At 45.2% G+C, this 20,108-nt stretch overlaps 2 protein-coding genes across 10 annotated transcripts in view; both read right to left on the bottom strand.

Moving 5' to 3' along the window:
* Positions 1-818: 818 nt before the first annotated feature.
* Positions 819-5,393, bottom strand: nfu1 (NFU1 iron-sulfur cluster scaffold homolog (S. cerevisiae)). Its single transcript, XM_036527051.1, has 8 exons — positions 5,320-5,393; positions 4,235-4,344; positions 3,958-4,093; positions 3,459-3,525; positions 3,172-3,289; positions 2,940-3,003; positions 2,648-2,822; positions 819-2,270 (listed from the first exon to the last, which is right to left on the bottom strand). Exons 1-8 carry the CDS (start codon positions 5,376-5,378, stop codon positions 2,226-2,228), a joined length of 774 nt encoding a protein of 257 aa, XP_036382944.1. The 5' UTR covers positions 5,379-5,393; the 3' UTR covers positions 819-2,225.
* A 369-nt stretch (positions 5,394-5,762) lies between these two features.
* Positions 5,763-20,108, bottom strand: part of LOC118776716 (AP2-associated protein kinase 1-like) — a 50,477-nt gene continuing 36,131 nt past the window's right edge. For 4 of the 9 annotated variants that reach the window (XM_036527229.1, XM_036527231.1, XM_036527233.1 and 1 more), the window contains 3 exons: positions 18,498-18,680; positions 17,706-17,813; positions 5,763-8,994 (listed from right to left, as the gene is read on the bottom strand). In XM_036527229.1, the coding sequence (XP_036383122.1) occupies positions 8,126-8,994; positions 17,706-17,813; positions 18,498-18,680 (1,160 nt within the window). In that variant the 3' untranslated portion in view covers positions 5,763-8,125. Of the gene's footprint in view, positions 8,995-16,298; positions 16,914-17,705; positions 17,814-18,497; positions 18,681-20,108 lie in introns of those variants that run through there. The other 5 variants (XM_036527230.1, XM_036527236.1, XM_036527232.1 and 2 more) reach the window with 5 other exon arrangements.

Raw genomic sequence — 20,108 nt, 5'->3', positions numbered from 1 at the left:
GCCAGGCCACGCCTCCCACGGCTTTTCCCATTGGCGTGGAAGCTGTCATTTTTATTACTACCTGTCGACGAAGTCGGTTCAGACGTGGCAGCAGGATGCATAGATGCGTCGTCATACAATGCGTAGTGAAAGAGGTGATAGAGGGGGTGGGAAAAAGAGGGGTTGTACCTCACCGACTGTGGCTTTGTAATGGAGAATGTTCCATATCATGATATTAACATGAGCGCACAAAATCTCATGTTAAGATCAACCAAGCAGGTTTGCGTCACTTGGTATGTTTAATATCTGTATTTAAATTTTCCTATGGCAAAATAAGTTGACTTAATTTTAACTGTATAAAACTGTATTTGATCCAGGATATATGACTAGCAAATGGATAGTAAAACAAACTATATGCTACAGCTGTGATCTGTTGAAAATGGGTGACACCGGACACCAAAAAAACTGGAAGGCCATCAAAACCCTGTACACAATTGAATACTCAGCAGAGGAGGTTACGGACAGCAAAGAACAGGGCGTGAGACTGTCAAGAGGGTTTAAAGAGCTGGATGCATATAATCTATCAGCATTTGTTAAAAAAGATACACAAAAACAACAAAGACATTTTGTGCTAAATTGAGGGCAACTCAGCAATGTCTTCCTCACCATAAAGCTAAATGATGACAAAAAAAATGTACACAATGAAATAATGGCCGAGAATGAAAGATTATGTGACTGCTTTGCGACTGATATTTTGTCATTACTCTCATTTATATTGTTTCGATTTCACTTAATCAAAACTAATGGCAAATTCAAAGATTACACAGTAATGTCCCAGTTCCAGCAGTTGTGTGTTGTCTCAGCACCTGTCATTTTATCTGAGGACTGTGTCAAATTTTAAGAGTTGGGCCCTTACAAATATCATTTAAGGAGAAGAGGTGTTTTAACAATATGTTTGCATTTTTATTACATATCTGTTACAGCAGTAAAATATATTTTATGTTTATACAATTAATGTATTCATATATTTGCACTTCAAACCAGTATATATCTATACAATATCAGTCTTAAAAAGTTTTAAATGGTCTGGACATAATGCCTGATCACGCTGAGATACTGTAAGTTGACAATACTGCAAATGTTGTAATTGCAATTACTCATTACAGCGGACACACCAGGGAGAGTCTCATTTGATGTTTTGTAATTATGTATAAAACATTACCTGTCAGAGCGCAGCCCAGAGCCAACTCCTGCCCCAAGGCTTTGGGCTAACTGCAATTTGGATGGATTGTTCTAAGTTATGGTAATGTTTCCTACATTTTACACAACATATCAAACAAAAAGCCCCTTTATTACTCAGGATATATAAACCAGACAGCAAGTTCACTATAGCCAAAAAATAATACTTACTAAATGGAAGCAGATCATTTGTGATGATTATGGATGTAACATGAGCAAAATAAAACATTCTACAAGGAGAGAAACTGAAAAGGATTGAGGAAACTGGGCGGGCATTGCATACATTTGCTTTTTTGTGCGTTTACTTCCTCTGGGATCAAACCACACTTCAACATTCATTTCCAGTGACAAAACAATGATGTTTCAGTATGCCTTACATGTAAGTCTCAGAGGCAAGGCATTTGTATGTGTTCAACAGCAGATGCACTTTAAATTAAAGCTCTTCACTTATTCTATATACACTATACACAAACAAGTGCGGAGTAGGTGTCTTTTTGTTAAAATCCCAAAATTGCTATTTTCAAACACCTGTCTATTGCACTGGGAGGAGTGCATGAGGAGTACATGTCTGTTGCTCTTAGGGGAAAACAAATTATGACAACCAATAAATAATCTTAAGATCTTCTACCTTTCCACAAACCCATCCCTGACAATGAAAAAAATGTCAGTCCTTCTGCCAGCTGTCATGGGCAATTGTAACACAGGATACAGAACAAGCTGGTCAACACCACAGATGAACATCTTAAGGGCACCTCCTATCCACCAATCCCATGCCATGCTGAAACTGACATCGGCTTGGTGTTACCACTGAGTGCTAGGATTTAGCATTACTTGGGGTTTTCATTTAAACAATAGCCTCAAAACTGTAGTCTTCTCTCAAAGCATCGTGCTGTTCTTCATTCTGTAACACACTTTCATGCTATGCATGTAACTGGGGGAATCGCTGGTAACTACAGGGATGAGCGGAATGTCTGGGGCTGTAGAACTTTGAAAGGTTTCCATGATGCTCAAGCCTTTGCCTCCTGCTCCACGCTCTCCACATCCTCCTTCACCTGTAATAATACAAACATGGTTCAGGTGGAGGGTAAGTTTTGAGTAGTATGTTTGTGCGTCTGTGTATTTGTGTGTGTGTAGACATGTCTATGTATACAGTGTATCTAGGTGTATGTGTGTTCATGAGAGAATCCCACCCTGAAGCTGACCCTCTGTTTCACATGGATTGCTACATAGAGAGACACTGACAGGGAATATGGTTGTGCAGGTGTCCTTGTATGCCATATTCAAAAATGCGCCTCCTTCTTTTCCACTGTTTTCCCAATGTGTTATGTTCAGGGAAAAAGGGTATATAAACACAACCTCAGAAATCTTAAATGTGTGCATATATCAGTGTCAGGGCACCTGTGTGTTGTGTGTGCGTTATGGTTCACACCTGCTCCACGCCTTCCACCTCCGGGACATAGAACTGCAGCATGTTCTGAATGCCATTCTTCAGGGTGACAATGGAGCTAGGGCAGCTAGTGCAGGAGCCCTGCAGCTTCAGCTTCACAATGCCATCTTCAAAGCCTCTGTAGAGCACGTCACCCCCATCTTCCTGCACTGTGGGCCTGCAGACAGACATGCAGGCCTTGAGGGAGAGCTGCACAAACGCTACGGATACATCGAGACCAAACACAAGTGGACGACCTTAAAGGGCCGTTGTCAGTGGAACCAGTGCACTGTACCTGATGCGGGTATCCAGGAGCTCTTTGATCATGGTAACCACCTCATCATCATCCTCTGATGGGGCTGCAAAGAAAAGGATAGCAGGTCAACATCAGCAACTCAGGCAAGATTATTGAACAAAGGCCTTTTTCTTTTCATCATGTAAGAGATGCCTGGATAATACAGCCTCTGTGTAATATCTGTCCACGGGGATTCAGAGCAAGCAGCCCAGCTGCAGAAAGTGACTGGCACCTGTGTCTGCACTAGGAGTATCCTCTTCATTGACGACAGGAAGCCCTGAGGTGAAGAAGTCCATGATGGCAGCAAAGACGTCAGGCTTGATCACTTTCCACTCCAGATCTACATCTGCCTACAGAGAAACAAAAACACAGCTCGAAAGTAGAAAGCCAGGATTCATTTTTCCTCCCTATCTGTTTATGACTGCCACTCATTTCTCTTTAGGGATCTTTGCTATCGTGGACAGCTCACTGGGTGGTAACTGTCTTTTCTCTTGCTTGTGCACTCCTCTATTCTGTTACCTTGGTGATGGTGATAAAGTCTGGGCCGAAAAAGACGCTCTTGACTCCATCTATTCTGAAGAGCTGTCTGAAAGGAAAGAGAAAAGGGGTGCATTTGTTACGGCCAAAAAGTCTACCAGCGTGACGTGATGCACGCTAATACTCTCCAGTATATCTTCTTCAGGAAGACAATGATTAAATGCTATATTACTTTACAAGTCCTCCAAGGTATTCCCAGAGTTCTAGCTCACAGCAGAAGAAAGGACTAATATTGGGAGTTAACTTTTATTGGAACAAATATGGCAACTGCCTTTTAGATACAACTTCATTTTACGATTAATGAGGTCATCAGACCTATGTCATGTTATGTTAAACAAGAGACAAAGTCAGTGAGCAGCTGAAAAAAAATGGTGCTGGAACCATAAAGATTACACTAAATCTGGAGTGTGCAACTCATCTCTTAATTTTTTTTTTTTTAAATGAGGAAGTTAAGACCTGAACACTGCACATCTCTATGTACCTGGCCAGGGGAGAGCAATATGCATCTCGAGGTGCTGCAAAGTCCATTGTTCCAGCTTCCAAAACCACACGACCAGGCAGAAACTTCAAGCTATTGGGGTTTGGGGTATCTTGGGTCTGAATGAACATGTTCCGTACTGTAGAGCAAAGACAAAACAAAGTATAATCCAGCCTTCTAAAACAAACTGACAGCTACTCAGCTTATACCATCATTGAAAAGTTATGTTACCTGTGTAGCTGGAATGTGGATGAAGACATTGCAGTATTTCTGCACTTACCTGGAATGTGCGAGGTGGGCAACGGAGTCCATCTCTTATTGTGGACTGTATTAAGTGGAGCCCAGTGCAGTCCTGCTCCCTGATACCCGCGTATAGATGGGTGAACAAGGCTACAAATAATGTGAGAAGAAACTTTAATTCTGAATTGGGTCATTAAGGTTAAACTTACGATAAACTTTCCATATCAACGATAAGTTCAAAGCTCTTAAAGCTCTATTAACGTGTTCAAAACATTGAGAGAACACAGGCCTACTTGATTATTCTCTACAAAACCCTGAAAATTTCTGGCAATGCGTATGAAGGTTCTGAGTTTGATACCGGTAGGCTACAACCCCTTTCTTGGACATTTCATTCCAAGTTCTGGCGACATCAAGCGAACATTTTACTTAGTCACATGTTGCACATGGCAATCGACCAAATGCAAGAATATACTAGAGAATGACTAGCTACCCAAAGCTGAATGAAACAATGACAAGATATTGCTGGCAAACAAATTCAAATAAAATCATACTTCAACTGCTAGGTGCCTACCGTTCCCAACTCGATAGTAAGCACCTAGCCATTCCAACCGCGTTGTTAGCTGGACTGCTTGCGTTAGCTGTCTAGCAAGGTAGCCAACAACAACATCGCCGACATGTGACAAAGTAGGCATGCAATCCCTTAATTAGGATTTCAAAATCTTCGCCAATTCTAGAGCCGCCAGCGAGCTAGCTAACAGTTTTATAAAGGCAAGGTCAGATGACGTAGTTTGCTAGGTAGCTAACGTTTGCTAGCTAGGTCACTTTAATTGCCCGAGACCACATTAAAAGCGTCACATCTACACGTGCCGAAAGCGTAAACATATTCGTAGGCTACAATCAAGTCGTAGTTGCCATCCATCTAGCTAACTAAATCTCAAACAGATACCTATAACTACACATGGCTAGCTGGCTAAACAGCTACACAGGAGCCCAGCTGACAGGGTTATGAAACCTACATAGCTGAACATTTACCTACTCGTCATTAAACGTTAATGAAACATTCGTCACAATAAAACAACTAATTTTACTAGCTACATGCACTGAGCACGCCAGAAAAGCACTTACGGTCCTGACTTTGCAGCAGAACAAGTAAACAAACGTCCGAGACGACTGTAGGACGCCATGTTTGTGAGGGGAAAGCTTACATGCCGTGACGTGCCGGCTTTCATTGCGGGGCGGAAGCGAAAATTCTACTGCCCCCCCTAACTGTCAAGGGCGGAACTTTTCCTCCTGCACATTTTCCTGTTTCCTTCTGGAAAACAACAATCATAGAATTGTATGAATTTTCCCTAAAAATGGCGATTTGTGACACTAAATGTGTTATTTTGTGTATTCTCGAGTATATTCTATTACTTTAAATACAACATATGATTTCTAAAATCAAGCATAGCAAAATGAAATATCCTTAGATATCTCACATCAGCATGTGGTAGAAACGCTGCAACGAATATCAGCAAACATAAAAAATGCTGTAAAGAAGAGAGTGATTTGTCTTAATGTTTGTTTGCATTCATTTATTTTTCTTATTTGATGGTACACAGCTTGTCATGACAGTATTTAACAAGTGCTTTGGATTACTCAAGTATTTTGAGATGAGTGCCTTCAGATTTCAGCAGAGGAGACCGGTTGTGAAATTTTCAACCATCACCCTCTTCCTATTCAACAGAGCCTGGTTTTACACAAACATACAGAAATAAAACATTAAGTGTAACGATATACAATTTTGAATACAAGTTAACAAACTTAAAAACACAAACTTACAAACTGGGGTAAACACTTTCATCACACGCTACTGTGTCATGTGATTGTAACACACTTGAACGCATATCATCTGTTGTAGCACGGTGTCTTCATCGATGCTGTGTGCAAATCAATTTGCAGAGAAACAAAAAAAGATCAGGAGACGATGTCAAAGGCGTGCAAAGGGGCCTTCAGTCCCACTGCAAACCAAGACATTCAAAACAATCCCTTGTTTTTACACTGCCCCTGTACAGCACAGAGACCTTCTGTATTGGGTCCAGCAACCAGGAGCTCCCTCAGTGTGCTCACTGCCACCTTGTAGTGTGTTGAGGGAAATGGGGGCATCGGACATTCGCAAAGTGCGTGAGGACCCTGTGATGCACAGGAAAATGTCGTCACAGCATGAATTCTTTTGCAGTGGGGAAAGTGCCAAGGAGGCCAGACAAGAAGTGTAGTGCGAGACTGGTTTGTGCAGACCCGGCAAGGCTCCGCACAGGAATGACATGGAGTGAATGTGCTGGAAGGGAAGGTGTTTGGTAACGTAAAACGAGTGCTGAGTGACTGTTCCTCAAGGCCTGTGGGGTCTGCTGGCATTTGGTCTAGCTCCTACTTGTGTAAATTCAAGTCATCATTTGGATCAGAAGGCACCTCACCAAGTGTACCAGGCGTAAATCTGTTTCTGATTGAAAAGTAACCACTGATGCTGGAATTTACCTCATTATGGAGTAAAGGCTGCCTACCATTTCATCTGCCACTCCTGGACAGCCTGTTCAAGCTTACACCTAAAAGAGTGGCCAACACCACAAATAATTTGAGGTGCAGACTTTACAATACCGGGCTGGTACACAGTAAGTCTAGGCACACAATACCGTATGATTGTTGAGTCATGAGATCTCTGAGGTCCTTCCCCCCATACTTATCCCTCCCTGTGCCACTGGTATTGACTTAAACACTCATGGGGGGGGGGGGGGCAACTGGGACGGGGCAAACACTATCATCAGATTGTTTGAGTTGAATGTCATCCTTCGTTTGCAAGGAAATCTGTGCCAAACTCAAATTGTTAAGTCTCCACCTTGCATAAACTACTACGGTTTGATGTGTATATGCAACACTATCCAGCATTTGATGAATGTTAGTCAGGTATGTGCATTTAACCAACACGGTGTAAAATATAAGTAAACCATTAGCAAGGCATTAAAATATTGTCAAAACCAAACAGTTTACAGACACATGTTCAAACAAGTTCAAGAGACATTCCAGGAAACATCAGCAGAACTTTCCAAGTGGGATCTGACACTCAACATAATGGGAAGTCATGTTTGTAAAACTGCAAGAAAACGCAAATAAGGAGGGGTAGTGTTGCTGATGACAATGCCTGCCTCACCTCCTTAAACATCAGATGTTCACAGATTGTACTGCACAAATGAGTGTCAACTCAGGGTCTTCTTTATGACTGGACCCACAAGGGAAATAGAACTATAGGTGGAATGATTTTGGATTAAACTTCCTCCCTGTTTGAGTCATACGCGGGTGTCAAACTCCATTCCTCAAGGAACATGGGAACCTCCTCCTGGTCACTGTTCACACTCTGTTTCACACAAAAGAATGGCGGTGTTGCACAATTTCGCATGCTGCAGAGAAACGGCAGTACAGCATGGAATAGCCTGGCTGAGCCCTTACTGGCCTAAGAGCCGGAGCAAAAGCAGACTAATTGAACATCGCATTAGCTCAGACAGAGAAACGGTGGAATGAGGTAGGCAGAACGAAAACGAGAAGGCCATGCCTGTGCGTGGAGGGCTGGAGTTTGACACCGCAGGATGCAACGGCGACCGACATCCTGGTGACCGAGGCTGATGTGGGCTGCAGGGCTTCGGTTTCTGATACGATTTCTGGGGTTAATTTACTTGACTTCAGCCGTTTATAAATTAGAGGATGTGTGAATTCATAGGTTGAGGATGGCCATACAGTCCTACAGTCCAGCCCAGATACCGATGACAGGATGCGTTCGTGTAACGCACTCTGTGACTGATGGGACAAGCTCCACGGCCAGCTGCCCGGCACTGCCCTGCAGGGGGGGGGGGAGAAAGGGAGGAGGCAGAGGTCTGCCGTGATGAAACGTCGTCCCTCAGCTTCAAGGCTTCTCCTGTGGGCCCTTGAGGTGGAAGGGCGCAGAGACGAAGGGATCGACGGCGCTCACTTCCGAGGTCCAGGAGTGCAGGGGCCCGACGGGGACAGAGCCCACGGCGGCCTGCCTGCTGACGTTGGACACCACGCGGTGGGCTGCCACCGGCTGCTGGGGCAGGGGGGCCTCGAAGTGCCGGGAGTATTTGGCCAGGGCCTGCGGGCGGAAGGGCCGCGTGGCCACCTGACCCAGGAAGGCCTGCTCGGGGGCTGCCGGGCGAGCAGCGGTGAGGAGAGGGTGCTGCATTCTGGGCGGGGGGGCTTGGTGAAGACCTCCGACCGACTCCTTCTTCCCAAACGGGGCCTGAAGGAAGATGTCGGGCTGCTGCTGGGCTGGGACAGGAGGGCGTAGGAAGGGTGCGTTGGCGAACACGTCGTCCGCCTCTTCCCGGCCGATCCGAAAGGGGGCTTTGGAGAATACGTCCGGGACGAGCTCTGGCTCCCTGGAGGGCTCCGAGGAGGAGGAGCACGCCAGGGGAGGGGCCAGGATCTGGGCAGGTTGCGGGTGGACGAGGGGCAGGTGATAGGGCTGATGAGAAGGCTGTTGATGCGGCTCCTGCCCAGCCATCTGGCCCTGCTGCTGCTGCTGCTGCTGCTCCTCCTCCTCCTCCGAATCCTGCAGCAGGGGTCTGGAGCCGCTGCAGTCTAAGGCCCCTCGCTCCTCGTCGCTGGTCCCTCCTCCTCGCTCTTCCTCCTCTTTCCCCTCCTCATCGCTGGAGTGTACGCAGCCTGGGGCCGTGCTACCGCCAGCTCCCGGGAACTCGGCCTCACTCCTCTCCCACAGCACACTGTAGCCGTTGGTCTCCCTCTGCACATCTGCTGGAGAGAGAGGCGAGGGAGTCAGAATTCCTCCTTTACTTTGTTGCCAGCCTGGAAACACACCTAACATCCACACACTGGTGACTTACATGAATCCACATGGAAGACTATCATGGAGTTGATCTAATACAAGCTTTTTAGCCCTGAACACTGCTGCCGTTGGGTTTGAGGGAGGACTACAGAACTCCAACACCTTAAAATGCAGCAGTTTTTCCAAAGCATTTCAAAACTCCAAATATGTGAAAAGAAAAATTCAAACAGCAGCGCCCACACCAAAAAGCAGCCGACTGTAAGAGTCTAGCGCACAAACTGCACATGTAGCAACCAGTGTACTGACTACGCACGGAACGATTTACTGCACAGACAACTACTAACCACACATACAAAGACCACAAACAAGTAACCTTGTTTCCACAAACACAGCTCCAGCAGCATTTTTCCAAGGTAAACATCATATCACATTTACCTAGAAATTCCACTTTCTCTCCCTTTCACCTGCTTTTCTTCATCAGTACTGGCAGATGTGCAGTAAAGTTAACAAATCAAACACGTATGTGCCGGTGTGTTTGTTTTGTAATCATAGTCACACAGATCTGAATGTGAGTATTGGACATTTGAGATCCACCAGTGGGAATTTCTGAAGCTAAGCAGTAAAAAGCGGGGCGAGGTAGAGAAGGTCTTCATTTGAGGGGTGCAGACCGTGTGGAAACAAGGAAGACTGAGAGGGCACAACCACATCCTGGCAGAGTCTGAGAGGGACAGAGAGACCGACAGACAGGCAGAGATCGGGGAGAGACAGAGGCAGCCTTACCTGCACCGTGCAGAGAGCAGAAGTTAGCCAGCAGCTCCAGGTGGAGAGGGTTAGTAGCAGCCCGCTAGGACAGGGCCAAACAGAGTCAGCCAGAGTGTGAAAGACCTGGGAGAACCAGTGAGTGTGAGGGAACTCTGGTCCTGAGAGGTCAGCGAGTGTGAGCTCTAGAGTCACGGGGTCTGTGCTTTTTGGCAGTCAGGCATCAGCCACATGATGTGACTTGAGGGGGGGGGGGGGGGGGGGGTCAGTTTGTAAGCTCTGGGGGTCAGTGAGTGAGCATTGGAAACTTAGCAGGTCAGTGACAGCTCTGCAGGAATGAGAGTTAAGAAATGTGCATCAGTGGGGTGAGTGAGAGAGCTCTTGAGTGTGGATCAGACAGCGAGCCAGTGAGGATATGTTAGGGCCAGCAAGTGAGTTCTGGGAACTGATGCATTCAGAGAGGCGTAACAGTCAGAATAAACTCTGTGGGTCAGTATGTGAGCTATGGAAATATGGGGGCTGTTGAGGTTTCTTTATGGGTTACTGACTGTGGCTAGACCTTTGGGGGTAGGTGAATGAGCTCTGGGAATGTAAGGGGTCTGTGAGTGTAAGCGGAAATATGTGCCACTGCCTCAGCTGCGAGAGCAGCCAGGGACATAGGGGGTGAGGCCTGGCCTGCTCACTAACACTTAGCTGGAGACAGTTTTCTGGGATGTCATTCGCACATCTGCAAGAAGCTGGCACAGTAATGAGAGAGGAGCCGTAATCTCCAGCAATCTGATGCTGAAGAGTCAAAAGAATGTGCAATCAGGAAGGAGACAGTCTGAGATTGACTAGCGCATGTCTGTGCCAAGATGCTCAGATAATTGGAGCATCTGTATCTAGCTGCGGCTCTCAATGTGTGTGTGTGTGTGAGTGTGTGTGTGTGTGTGTGTGTGTGTGTGTGTGTGTGTGTGTGTTTTCCCACCACACATGTAGAAATTAGCCATGAGAAAGCACCTCATTGCCAAACCAATATAAGCAGCATTTCAGTAAAATCACTGATTGTTTGCATTAGGATCTCAAAGCAATGTGATGCTTCACTCCAGAAAGAAAATGACTGCACCTATAATGAATCAACAAAAAGCCAAGCAAGACTTGTGTTACATTCACATTTACATGTTTATTTAACGCCCCCCTTTCTTTTTTTATTCTTTTTTGTCATTTCATAAAAATAGAAGGTACACATTGAATTATACATCATTGCTCCAACACAGGAATGGGCGTTTGCTGCAGAATATTTTCTGTCCAGATTTCTTGTGATCAGAATGAGCATAAATGTTTTTTTTTTTCCAAAACACACTGGGTACATTAGTTTTTCACAGCAACACAAGTAAAACTCTACCGGCAAGGCTAGACCTCTACTGAATACAGCACTGTGGTGTCTAAAAGTAAGCACTAGGATTGCATAGGTTAGCCACACAGAGATCTGCAAATGACTCAACTGTACAACATGGAGAATGGAGAGCAAGAGGAGAGTGTGTGTGGAGTCAGAGAGAGAGGGTGAGGGATGATCTGTCTGCACAAGCCTACATTAACTCAATGAGCACCACCACTGTCCAGAATATTTGCCTTTTGACTATTCACTATAAATAGCTATGGAAAGCAGGATAAACATGTTTTAAACTTCCTTTTCATTTTAAAAAGTACTTCAGGGGTAGTATCTCTATAGAAATGATATGTGTTGGTTTAATAGGCATTTCGTTTGTGTGCGCATATTTAGAGATGTTTACAGGTGGATATGCCAATGGGAGCACTCAGCAGGAGGTGCCAATTGAAACTCCCATTTGGGGGCCAATCAGATGAGACAGTTGTGCATTTGTACATGTGTCATAGTAACAGCCTGACTCCGAAAGCAAGCATCTGTAAAATTTCTCTGCAGGGTCCAAATGCACTTGGTACCCTGTGATGTGCTTCAGATCAAGCTCTAACTGCCCGTTGTGATAATGTCTTCACTCCAAGAGATACAACTAAAAAAAATCTTTTTTGGGACAGCTACATAAAAGCCCTCCTGATACAGAATATTTGACTTGGATCCAAAGCCAAGCCAAGAATTAAAACCATTTGACTTGTGTTACGCATTCAGAGGGGTAGGGGGATTCATAGAAAAGAGAAGACAGAGACATCAGGAAGAGACTTCCTTCATGAGCCCTGTGTCCAGAGGGGGGGGGGGTGGAGACAGAACAGGAAGGGGTACTACACTCCTCCCACCACACTGCAAACAACAGCCACCTTATACAGAGAGAGGAAATCCACCTCCACTGACTACACAGAACAAAACTGACAAAAACACAAGACCCAGTCCGATTCATAATCTTCCCTGTGTATACAGGCAAAAATCAAATCATGACCTTATGGAATCAGAACAGAGGAACACCCTTTTTTAAGCAGCGCTGAAATGATAGAATAGATATACAAAGCACGGCAATATCCGTCACGTTGGTTCTTTTGCTACCGTTGCCATTTTCTTGGCACAAGCATCTCTAAACCTGTAGCTCTATTGCTTTTTAAATATCTTATTTTAATATTTCAGGCCTTCTTTAAATGGGTGTTCCTCATCTTTGATATAGGGAATAGAGCCTGAATTTAATTTTCATTAGTATTTACATCAGCATGATTAAGTAAACATTGTGGTCCAACTGTTGAGTCAAACTTTAAACTGTACTTCCCTGAACACTGAAGGAGTGTGCAGGCAGTATTTGCTGCAGACAACCAGATTGGAGACACATCAGCCAAATCCAATACAAGCACTGCAGGCCATCTGGACGGTAAGTAGCCCAAGTAATTCCTAAGACGCAAATGATCTACAGCAACAAGCAAATACATGACTCACTCACTTACAAAATCCCGTCAGTTAATGCAAGAAGAGGGAGGGACCGGCAGAGAGCAAATACTGATGCTCAGTAGCCAAATCCACTTGCCAAGATACCTCTCTACCAGCCATGACAAAAGTCAGGCTGCGTGATCTGGTACAGTCCCACTGCACTGTGATAGCTGGGAGACAGTAGCCCTCCATCTTTCCTCCATCCATCTATTTACCCCACTGCAGACAGAGCACTAAGAGTTCCTGCCTCCTATGAGCACAGCTCGCACCCAGATGAACCTGCCTACTGCAGTGAATACTGTACTGCGGACCTGCCATGGTTAGACCGCTGCACTGAGCAGTTTCTTACACTAACCACGTAGCTACAGTGTATGGCAAATTACCTCGACAAAAACAGCAGCTCCTCAGACAAATGGTTTATTTTCCATCCATTCAGTTCACCAGTGAGCATGAGCGTGTCCTGCCACCGTCTCTGACAGCAGTAGTCAGACTGATGGGAATAGCTTTACTCTGCTGTGACTCTAGGGGCACCAAATGTTTCTCAGCAATACAACCTAAAACAGGGTCACAGCAACACTGAGCACTAACGCAAACCACATACATACATGTGTACATGGGATGGATTGCTAGTGCTAGCACTGGTTAAATTAACTTATCTACACAGATCCCTTTAAAGCAGATCATGTACAATGCTTTAAGAAAATGTATGTTTATCACTCATGTTTAGGGTTATTCTCATCTTACTGGAAGAGGTTACTGTGTGGATATGATAATGAAACCAGCACCATCTCTGCAGTAGCTGTTAAACTTAAGTTTCTGTCATCATTCCAATTCAAAAACAGTGTCATTTTGTAAAGGACAGATATGTCTGTTCTTTTTTTGCCCTCTGACAAACAAAAAATGATTTTAAAATAAAGAACTGGGGATAAAGCATCAGTTGAATACAGCAGGGCTTGTTCTGGTCGTTTCAGCTGGGACAACATGTTCCCAAAAGTTACATGTAACGCAAGGCAGAGAGGAGGCAATCTTTGCCCCTTGATCCATCATCCACAGGTTCATAGAATCAACTTTAAAAACCGCCTCTTCTCTGCACAGCAGTGACTGCATACTCCTTCTGTGACCCACTGAAGGATTCTAGCTCGGGACAGCAAACTTTATTTACGAGGACTGTGATTTCTGGCTCAACATGTTGTCCATGCTACCGCTGCCACCAGCCATACAAAAACAGCATGGTCTCATCAAAGGCCACAATGGCAGTACTCATCCCTTCCCACCCCCTAAACCCTACACCCTGCCAGTGGGTTCATTAAAATGAACGAATCATGAGGCCTGCAAAACCCCAAAAAATTGCAGCTGAAGATGTACATTTAGAAACAATGTGTGGCACTGGGCAGAGAGCAGTGATGCAGCGCTTTGAAATTTACTGTCATACTAGCGCAGTCCTATAGTCAAGCTTGGCTGTGACTGTTGAATGAGCTTCTCCCAAGAATGGACAGTGTCCGACGTGATCTGTCTTCTGACCAAACACCCTTACCTGACTAACCTCTCTCAAGGCAATCCCAGATGAAATGTACTCAGAACTAAGCCCAAAGACAAGTGATCTGACTTAAAATGTATGTTTGCGAGGAGGAAAAAAAAACAAACTTATGTTCGACCATCTGTCTAACTATATTCTGCAAACAATGAGGAGTGAGCAGTTGCCTTCCACAAAACAGAGAGATGGAGAGAAAAGACAAAAAGACACTCTGAACCAGAAAGAGGGACACTAGATCTTTACACTCGCAAATACAGCTTCATAAAGAAGACACAGAAATAAAGATTTTTTCTTTAAACTATGATATATAATTGTAAGAATATTATATTTATATATTGATACTCACTTCATACATTCATTCTATAGCACTCTATCTATAGTCACATTTATTCTTACCATGATATTTGACATATCTTTTAAATATCTTTAACACTTTTATATGTACTTATACTATTTATCTGAAAAGGGGAAAAGGACATTTTAACAGTGGCTTTATACATAGGGGACATAGCATGTATTGACACTGTGAGGCGGAGAATCGATCCAATAGCAGTTTAACAATATACATCATTTGGGTCAAACAAACAACATCAAGAAAGGGTTTCTGTACATTAGTCATAAAGAGTGAGGAAGAGGATGGCTATGGATGAAGGTGTGCTTCAGTATTTTTGAATGAACAGGGAATAGTGTAGATGCCAACAGATGCGCTCCCACAGCAAGAACAAAACGAAGTACAGACAACCGAAGCTCTGTCCCACTCAGCTAAGAGGTCATCAAAATTCACAGGAATCCCCTGCTAAAATGCTACTTTGTATCGGGTGTGAAGCTACTGATGGAATGCCCAAATATGGTCATTCACTAACACATATTCTTAAGCAGGTCAACAATAGCATTAAAATTGTGGATTTCATTAGGCAAGACATTCACAACAACATGATTTTGGGGGAACAGCTCCTATTTACACATGCTGTGCTAGATGCTATACTGGAACACTCTGCTGAGCATTGGGGTTTTAATGAGTTTACCACAATGCAACAAATGTTTTTTATGTATTTATGTACATATTCCACAGAAGTATATCCCTGATAGCACCGTTTCAAAAAACTAACATGCCAATGACATCACGGAAGGACAAAAATTTGAGAGAGAGCTTAGTGCTCAGAGCTACTATTTAAAGCTGGCTTTAGTGAAAAGCCTCCATCCTCTTCATGTGTCCTAACTCTTGGAGCTTGATTCTGTACAGGGTGGGCAGGACAGAGCTTCTTTCTGAACAATCACAGATGGCTAAAGCATACAGGTATATCTCAGAACTGGAAAGCAACATGTTTCCAGATGTACTCCTAACATTCCTCTAGACCTGTTTTTCTTAAGAAATGTTGTATTGAGTTCTGCTCCACCTTCTGTCCACCTTCTGACCTTGAATAATTTATTCCATGGTATAAACCATGATGTAAACAACAAACCGCAAGGGGGTGCTGTGAGAGCTTAAGTAATGAAGGACAGGATGGTAAAGAGCATTATGGGGTATGTAGTCCGAGGGGTACTGCACGCAAGAGGATGCTTATGGTACGGGGAGCACTAACAAACCTCTCAGCGTTGCTAAACAGGCTATGAGGGGAGAGCAGAGGGGAGCTTATGCTACCAGCAAACGTGCAACGAGGCCTGTACATTGACTGCTACCCAGTCTGTCTTTAGTAGGAGCCTTTGAGAGGCAGGTAACTTGAGAAATGTGCAAGGAAATGCAGATGTTGGTGCCAAGCAGTGGCGGAACAGGGAGCCCCAGCTATGGCAACCAGACATCACAAGTCACCTCCACCTGTAAAGTGCAAAGCAGTACCGGGCAGGACATCCCTGCTGGGTCTGTGTGCAACCCTCGCAGATTTCGGCAGAGCAACGCCGTGACCGTGGAACACCTACAGCGCTACCGCGTGGCTCTATAGTCTGCACATAGGCACAGCTGCTTAAGGAGAGCAGGCAGGGTACATGCGTCTCCGAATAAGAGAAAGGACTGCTGTGCTTTTCTAAAACGGTTCAAAGTTTTGACACAAAGGACGTCACTAGGAGCTACAGGACATTCGAAAAACGGAACCAGGGATGGAGTCGACACTGAATGGGAAATTAACCCATGCTGCACAGGGAACATGGAAAAGTTAGTGGCGCTATAGGAAGGCCAGGGAGACTGGGTGCACACAGGTGCATATATGGGGTGCACACAAACACAAGCATGGAGACCATGAGGGGAGAGGGAAGGAGACTGCTGATGGAATGATGGAGGGATGAAGAGAGATGGAGGGAAGGGGAAAAAGAGAGAGAGAGAGAGATAGAGAGCGAGAGAGAACTTTAAGCAGCCAAGGCAGAACAAAACCAAAGTGGGCACTCGGGTGTTTGTAATGAATGGAATTTGGATGGCAGAGGGGGAGATGAGCCAGCTAAGCTGGAATTTTGAAGCCAGCGTTTCTGGGAAGCGGAATTCAGGGTGTGGAGGAGGGGAAAGGGGCAAACTAAAGCAAACTGCTCTTACAGGACCACCCCCGCTCCTCCCCCCCCCTCCCCAATTTCAGTTTTGCTTTGCCTCCCCTTCTCTCCCTCTGCTATATGCAAAGAGTGCACATTGCCCCCCTCTCCTCCCCCACCCCACTACAGGTCGATGAGCTGATCCACCAGCAGGAGAGAGCGGGCCAGGTTGGGGATGCTGGACTCTGAACTGCCACTGTTGTTGCGCGAGTGACCACCTGAAACGTGCCAGAGACAGAAAGAGAGGAAAACAGAGAGAGAGAGAGAGAGAGAGAGAGAAGGAGAAGGAGAAGTGGAAAGAGAAGGGTAGAAGGAGAGCAAGTGAAAGAAGGGGAGAGAGAAAGAAAGATTAATGAGGAGGAGGACAGAATAAGTTGTGCAGAAAGAAAGAAACAAACAAGAGAAAGATGGAGAGAGAGAAAGAGAGGAAAGACACAGCAGTCAGGAGTGAGTAAAGGACAGGGGTAGGAAGAGAAAGAGAGAGACAGGAAGTAAGCAGGGGTTACCCCCAGGTCCCCAGAACATTTCAGGGAGAGGCCTCTGGGAGATGGACAACATACCCAGGGTAGTCCAGGATAAGCCCAGATATTAAACAAGCTCAGCCTACAGTGAAAAGTCTGTCAATGGGCAGAATTCCTTACGGTGAGAGAATTCCTAGTTTTTTTGCAGTGCTGAACACACTACAGGAAAACATTGACCTAATATGATGACAGGAAGTTAAGTATAATTGTCTAACATGAGAGCATGCCCAAATGAAAAATGGAGAATTATTACGGTTTTGGCAAATTCTGACTAGCGTCTGCCAACATGCTTGGTATTCCAGGCGGAGACTCTTCCCATAGGGCAGTCACCTGGTGTGCTCAATCCTCGGAAGACTGCATGCACTGGGAGACCCTCCCAAGCAAGGGCTACCACAGAGAGCAGAACCGTTCATGTGTGCGTGCTTGTGCACGTACGTGGTCAGGGGCCGTCTGGTCCCCCTGAACCTTTCTGTGTCCTTCTGGCCTTACCTTGGTTGGAGTTTTTGGAGATGAGCACAGGGATGGGGTCAAACTCGTCCTCAGTGCCCTTCTCTGCACTCTCGGGGTGCTCAAAGCCCGAGATGAGGTAACCAGAGTCTGCAGTCGGGGGGGAGGGGGAGGGGCAGGGGATGAGGAGGAGGAGGAAGGTGGGGGGGAGTGGTGGGCGTTGTGGTTAGTGCCATTCAGCATAGACAGACACACAGCCAGAGCAGTTCAGGGTTATAGTATTAGTGCAATGCGATGTGTCCCATGTGGATTTTGCTATACAGTGATGTAAATGCTCCTCAGCTCAGCCAACTCGCTTTCCACAGCTGATCTGAGAGCCACAGTGAGGTCAAACCCTTTGACACCAATTATGCTTGCCTGGCAAAACACCAGATGCTAAATAATTTCTTTGAATAACTTACTAATATTCAAAAGCTTTAATTTAACATTACCAGAACCCAATTCCAACTTGACCAAAGACAAAATACAGTACAGGTAACACTTGCTGCAGTCTTTTTGCAGCTTTTGGTCTGTGGGCTTGACTTGTAGTGGTAGACACTGTGGGCATAATTGGCTGTGAGTTATAGTGGGGACATGATTGGTAGTACGAAATATGGGTGTGATTACAGGCAGTGATACTGTGGCCTTGTTACGAGAGATGCAGACGTGCAGAGTTAATATCATGGAGACATGCGTCATACTGCGTGTGTGCATGTTCTCGGCTGGGCCGTACTGCAGGGGTCTCGGCTTATGAATGGCCTGAGAAGGGGCGGAGCCTATGTAAGGGGGTCTTACCCGGTAGCTGCTGGGATGCGCTCAGTGATACAGGGGCAAATTCGTCCAGACAGGAGGCAGAGCTGGCAGGGGCAGGGGCAGATGAAGAGGAGGAGGGGGGTGTGGAGGCAGGGGGAGCCCCAGGGGTGGAGGGGTGAGAGAGCAGGGAGCAGCCCAGCAGCGAGTCCTCACCAGCAAGAGGGTCTAGAGGGCAGCAGCAGGAGCACAGGCGAGGGGGAGGCGGGTTGCAGGACCAGGGGTTAGGAGGGAAAGGGGGAGAAAGAAAAAGTAAAACAAAGATGTTAGCTCAAGCAGGCAGAAGAGAAAGCAGTGAGAGTTAGTACACATGCATTCCCCATCTGCCAGGAATCGATGTCTCCAAACTCAGAGTGCTTAGACAGGAGGCCCACCAGCCTAGCTCAGCAGGGCTCCATTTCCACTGCGCCAAGCTATGTGTAAATGGTGCTGTATGACCAGGAACACTTTCTCTACCTGCAATCAGGCGCGGTGTGATTGCAGGTAGAGAAAGTGGGGATGAATCTGGGGACTGTCATCAGAGGGCTAGTCTGTTTGGACCTGTTTGGTACACTCAGCTGGTCTTTTCTTTATAACGGGTACATTAGACTGAATTATTTTCACAGAATGACTCTCTCCCTCTCTCACAGGCACATACATCACCACCATCATTCTAACACTCTTCGATCAGTCCAAAATTGCCATATCTTAGGTAGGAGGAGGACAGTCTTCCCTATTTGAAGTTGCCTGGTATTTTCTTGGAATGAAATTGGTCAGTCTACCTGAGAAGGTTAACAGCTAGCTATCTAGCTTCTACATGAGCTAACTATGGCAACATTTATTAATTTGACTATTTGTGGTTTAGACTAAATGGTAGCTGGCTTGCCAGGCAATGTGAACTATGAATAAGACTGGGTGCTTGTCACTTACTGAGTTATAATCAATGCTAATAAGTTATCCTTTGTAGCTAGCTAACTAACTTTTGGGAATGAAGTAGGCCTGCTTGATAAAGATCTGTAATTTTTAAAGAATTCAAAAGCTGACCATTTCAGCGTCAGCTTCATAGCAAGTTTCATAACCAACATAAATAACAAACAGCTAGCCAGCTAACAGTAGCTAAAATCAGTTAATTGGTTTCCTTTACTTTCTGCTACCAGTGATTGCCCGTTGTTAGCCGACCATAATTCAACAATGATGCTCAAAAAGACACCAGTAATGCTACAAGCATAAGATCCAACTTTGGGTTTTATTTTTTCCATGTTTCCGACACTTTTTAGCCAGCGTCCCAGGAAAGATGTTGTCTACTGCTTCACACATGCTCCCATCACCAAAACATAGGAAGGGTTGCTGCATGTAATGATAGTGTAGCCCCATTTTCTTAATTAATTAGCTCGTATCAATACAATCAATGTTGCTTGACGCTCTGATTAATAACAGGCTATTTTACTGCTGTTCCAAAAAAGGACGATAGTGAATCAAGCAAAAATTCACTCACTGACATTGACAGAGACACTGATGTTCCAGCTCCACTGATTCTGCACGAAACATTCACCTCAGGTGCTGAGGAGACTGTGAACAATACTGTATATAATTATTTTTACCACTTCAAACCTTATC

This window comes from Megalops cyprinoides, chromosome 4 (genome assembly GCF_013368585.1).
Source record: "Megalops cyprinoides isolate fMegCyp1 chromosome 4, fMegCyp1.pri, whole genome shotgun sequence".
Lineage (NCBI taxonomy): Eukaryota > Metazoa > Chordata > Actinopteri > Elopiformes > Megalopidae > Megalops > Megalops cyprinoides.
The sequence above is the reverse complement of the archived record's forward strand: the minus strand, read 5'-3'. Positions and strand labels throughout refer to the sequence as shown.

Bases quoted from the DNA above. Each gene is read 5' to 3' on its own strand.
- nfu1 (XM_036527051.1), bottom strand. From the start codon at position 5,378: ATGGCGTCCTACAGTCGTCTCGGACGTTTGTTTACTTGTTCTGCTGCA. The intron at 4,094-4,234 runs GTAAGTGCAGAA...TTTGCTCTACAG, and splicing joins GCCCACCTCGCACATTCCAG to TACGGAACATGTTCATTCAG. The intron at 3,290-3,458 runs GTAACAGAATAG...GTTTCTCTGTAG, and splicing joins ACTTTATCACCATCACCAAG to GCAGATGTAGATCTGGAGTG.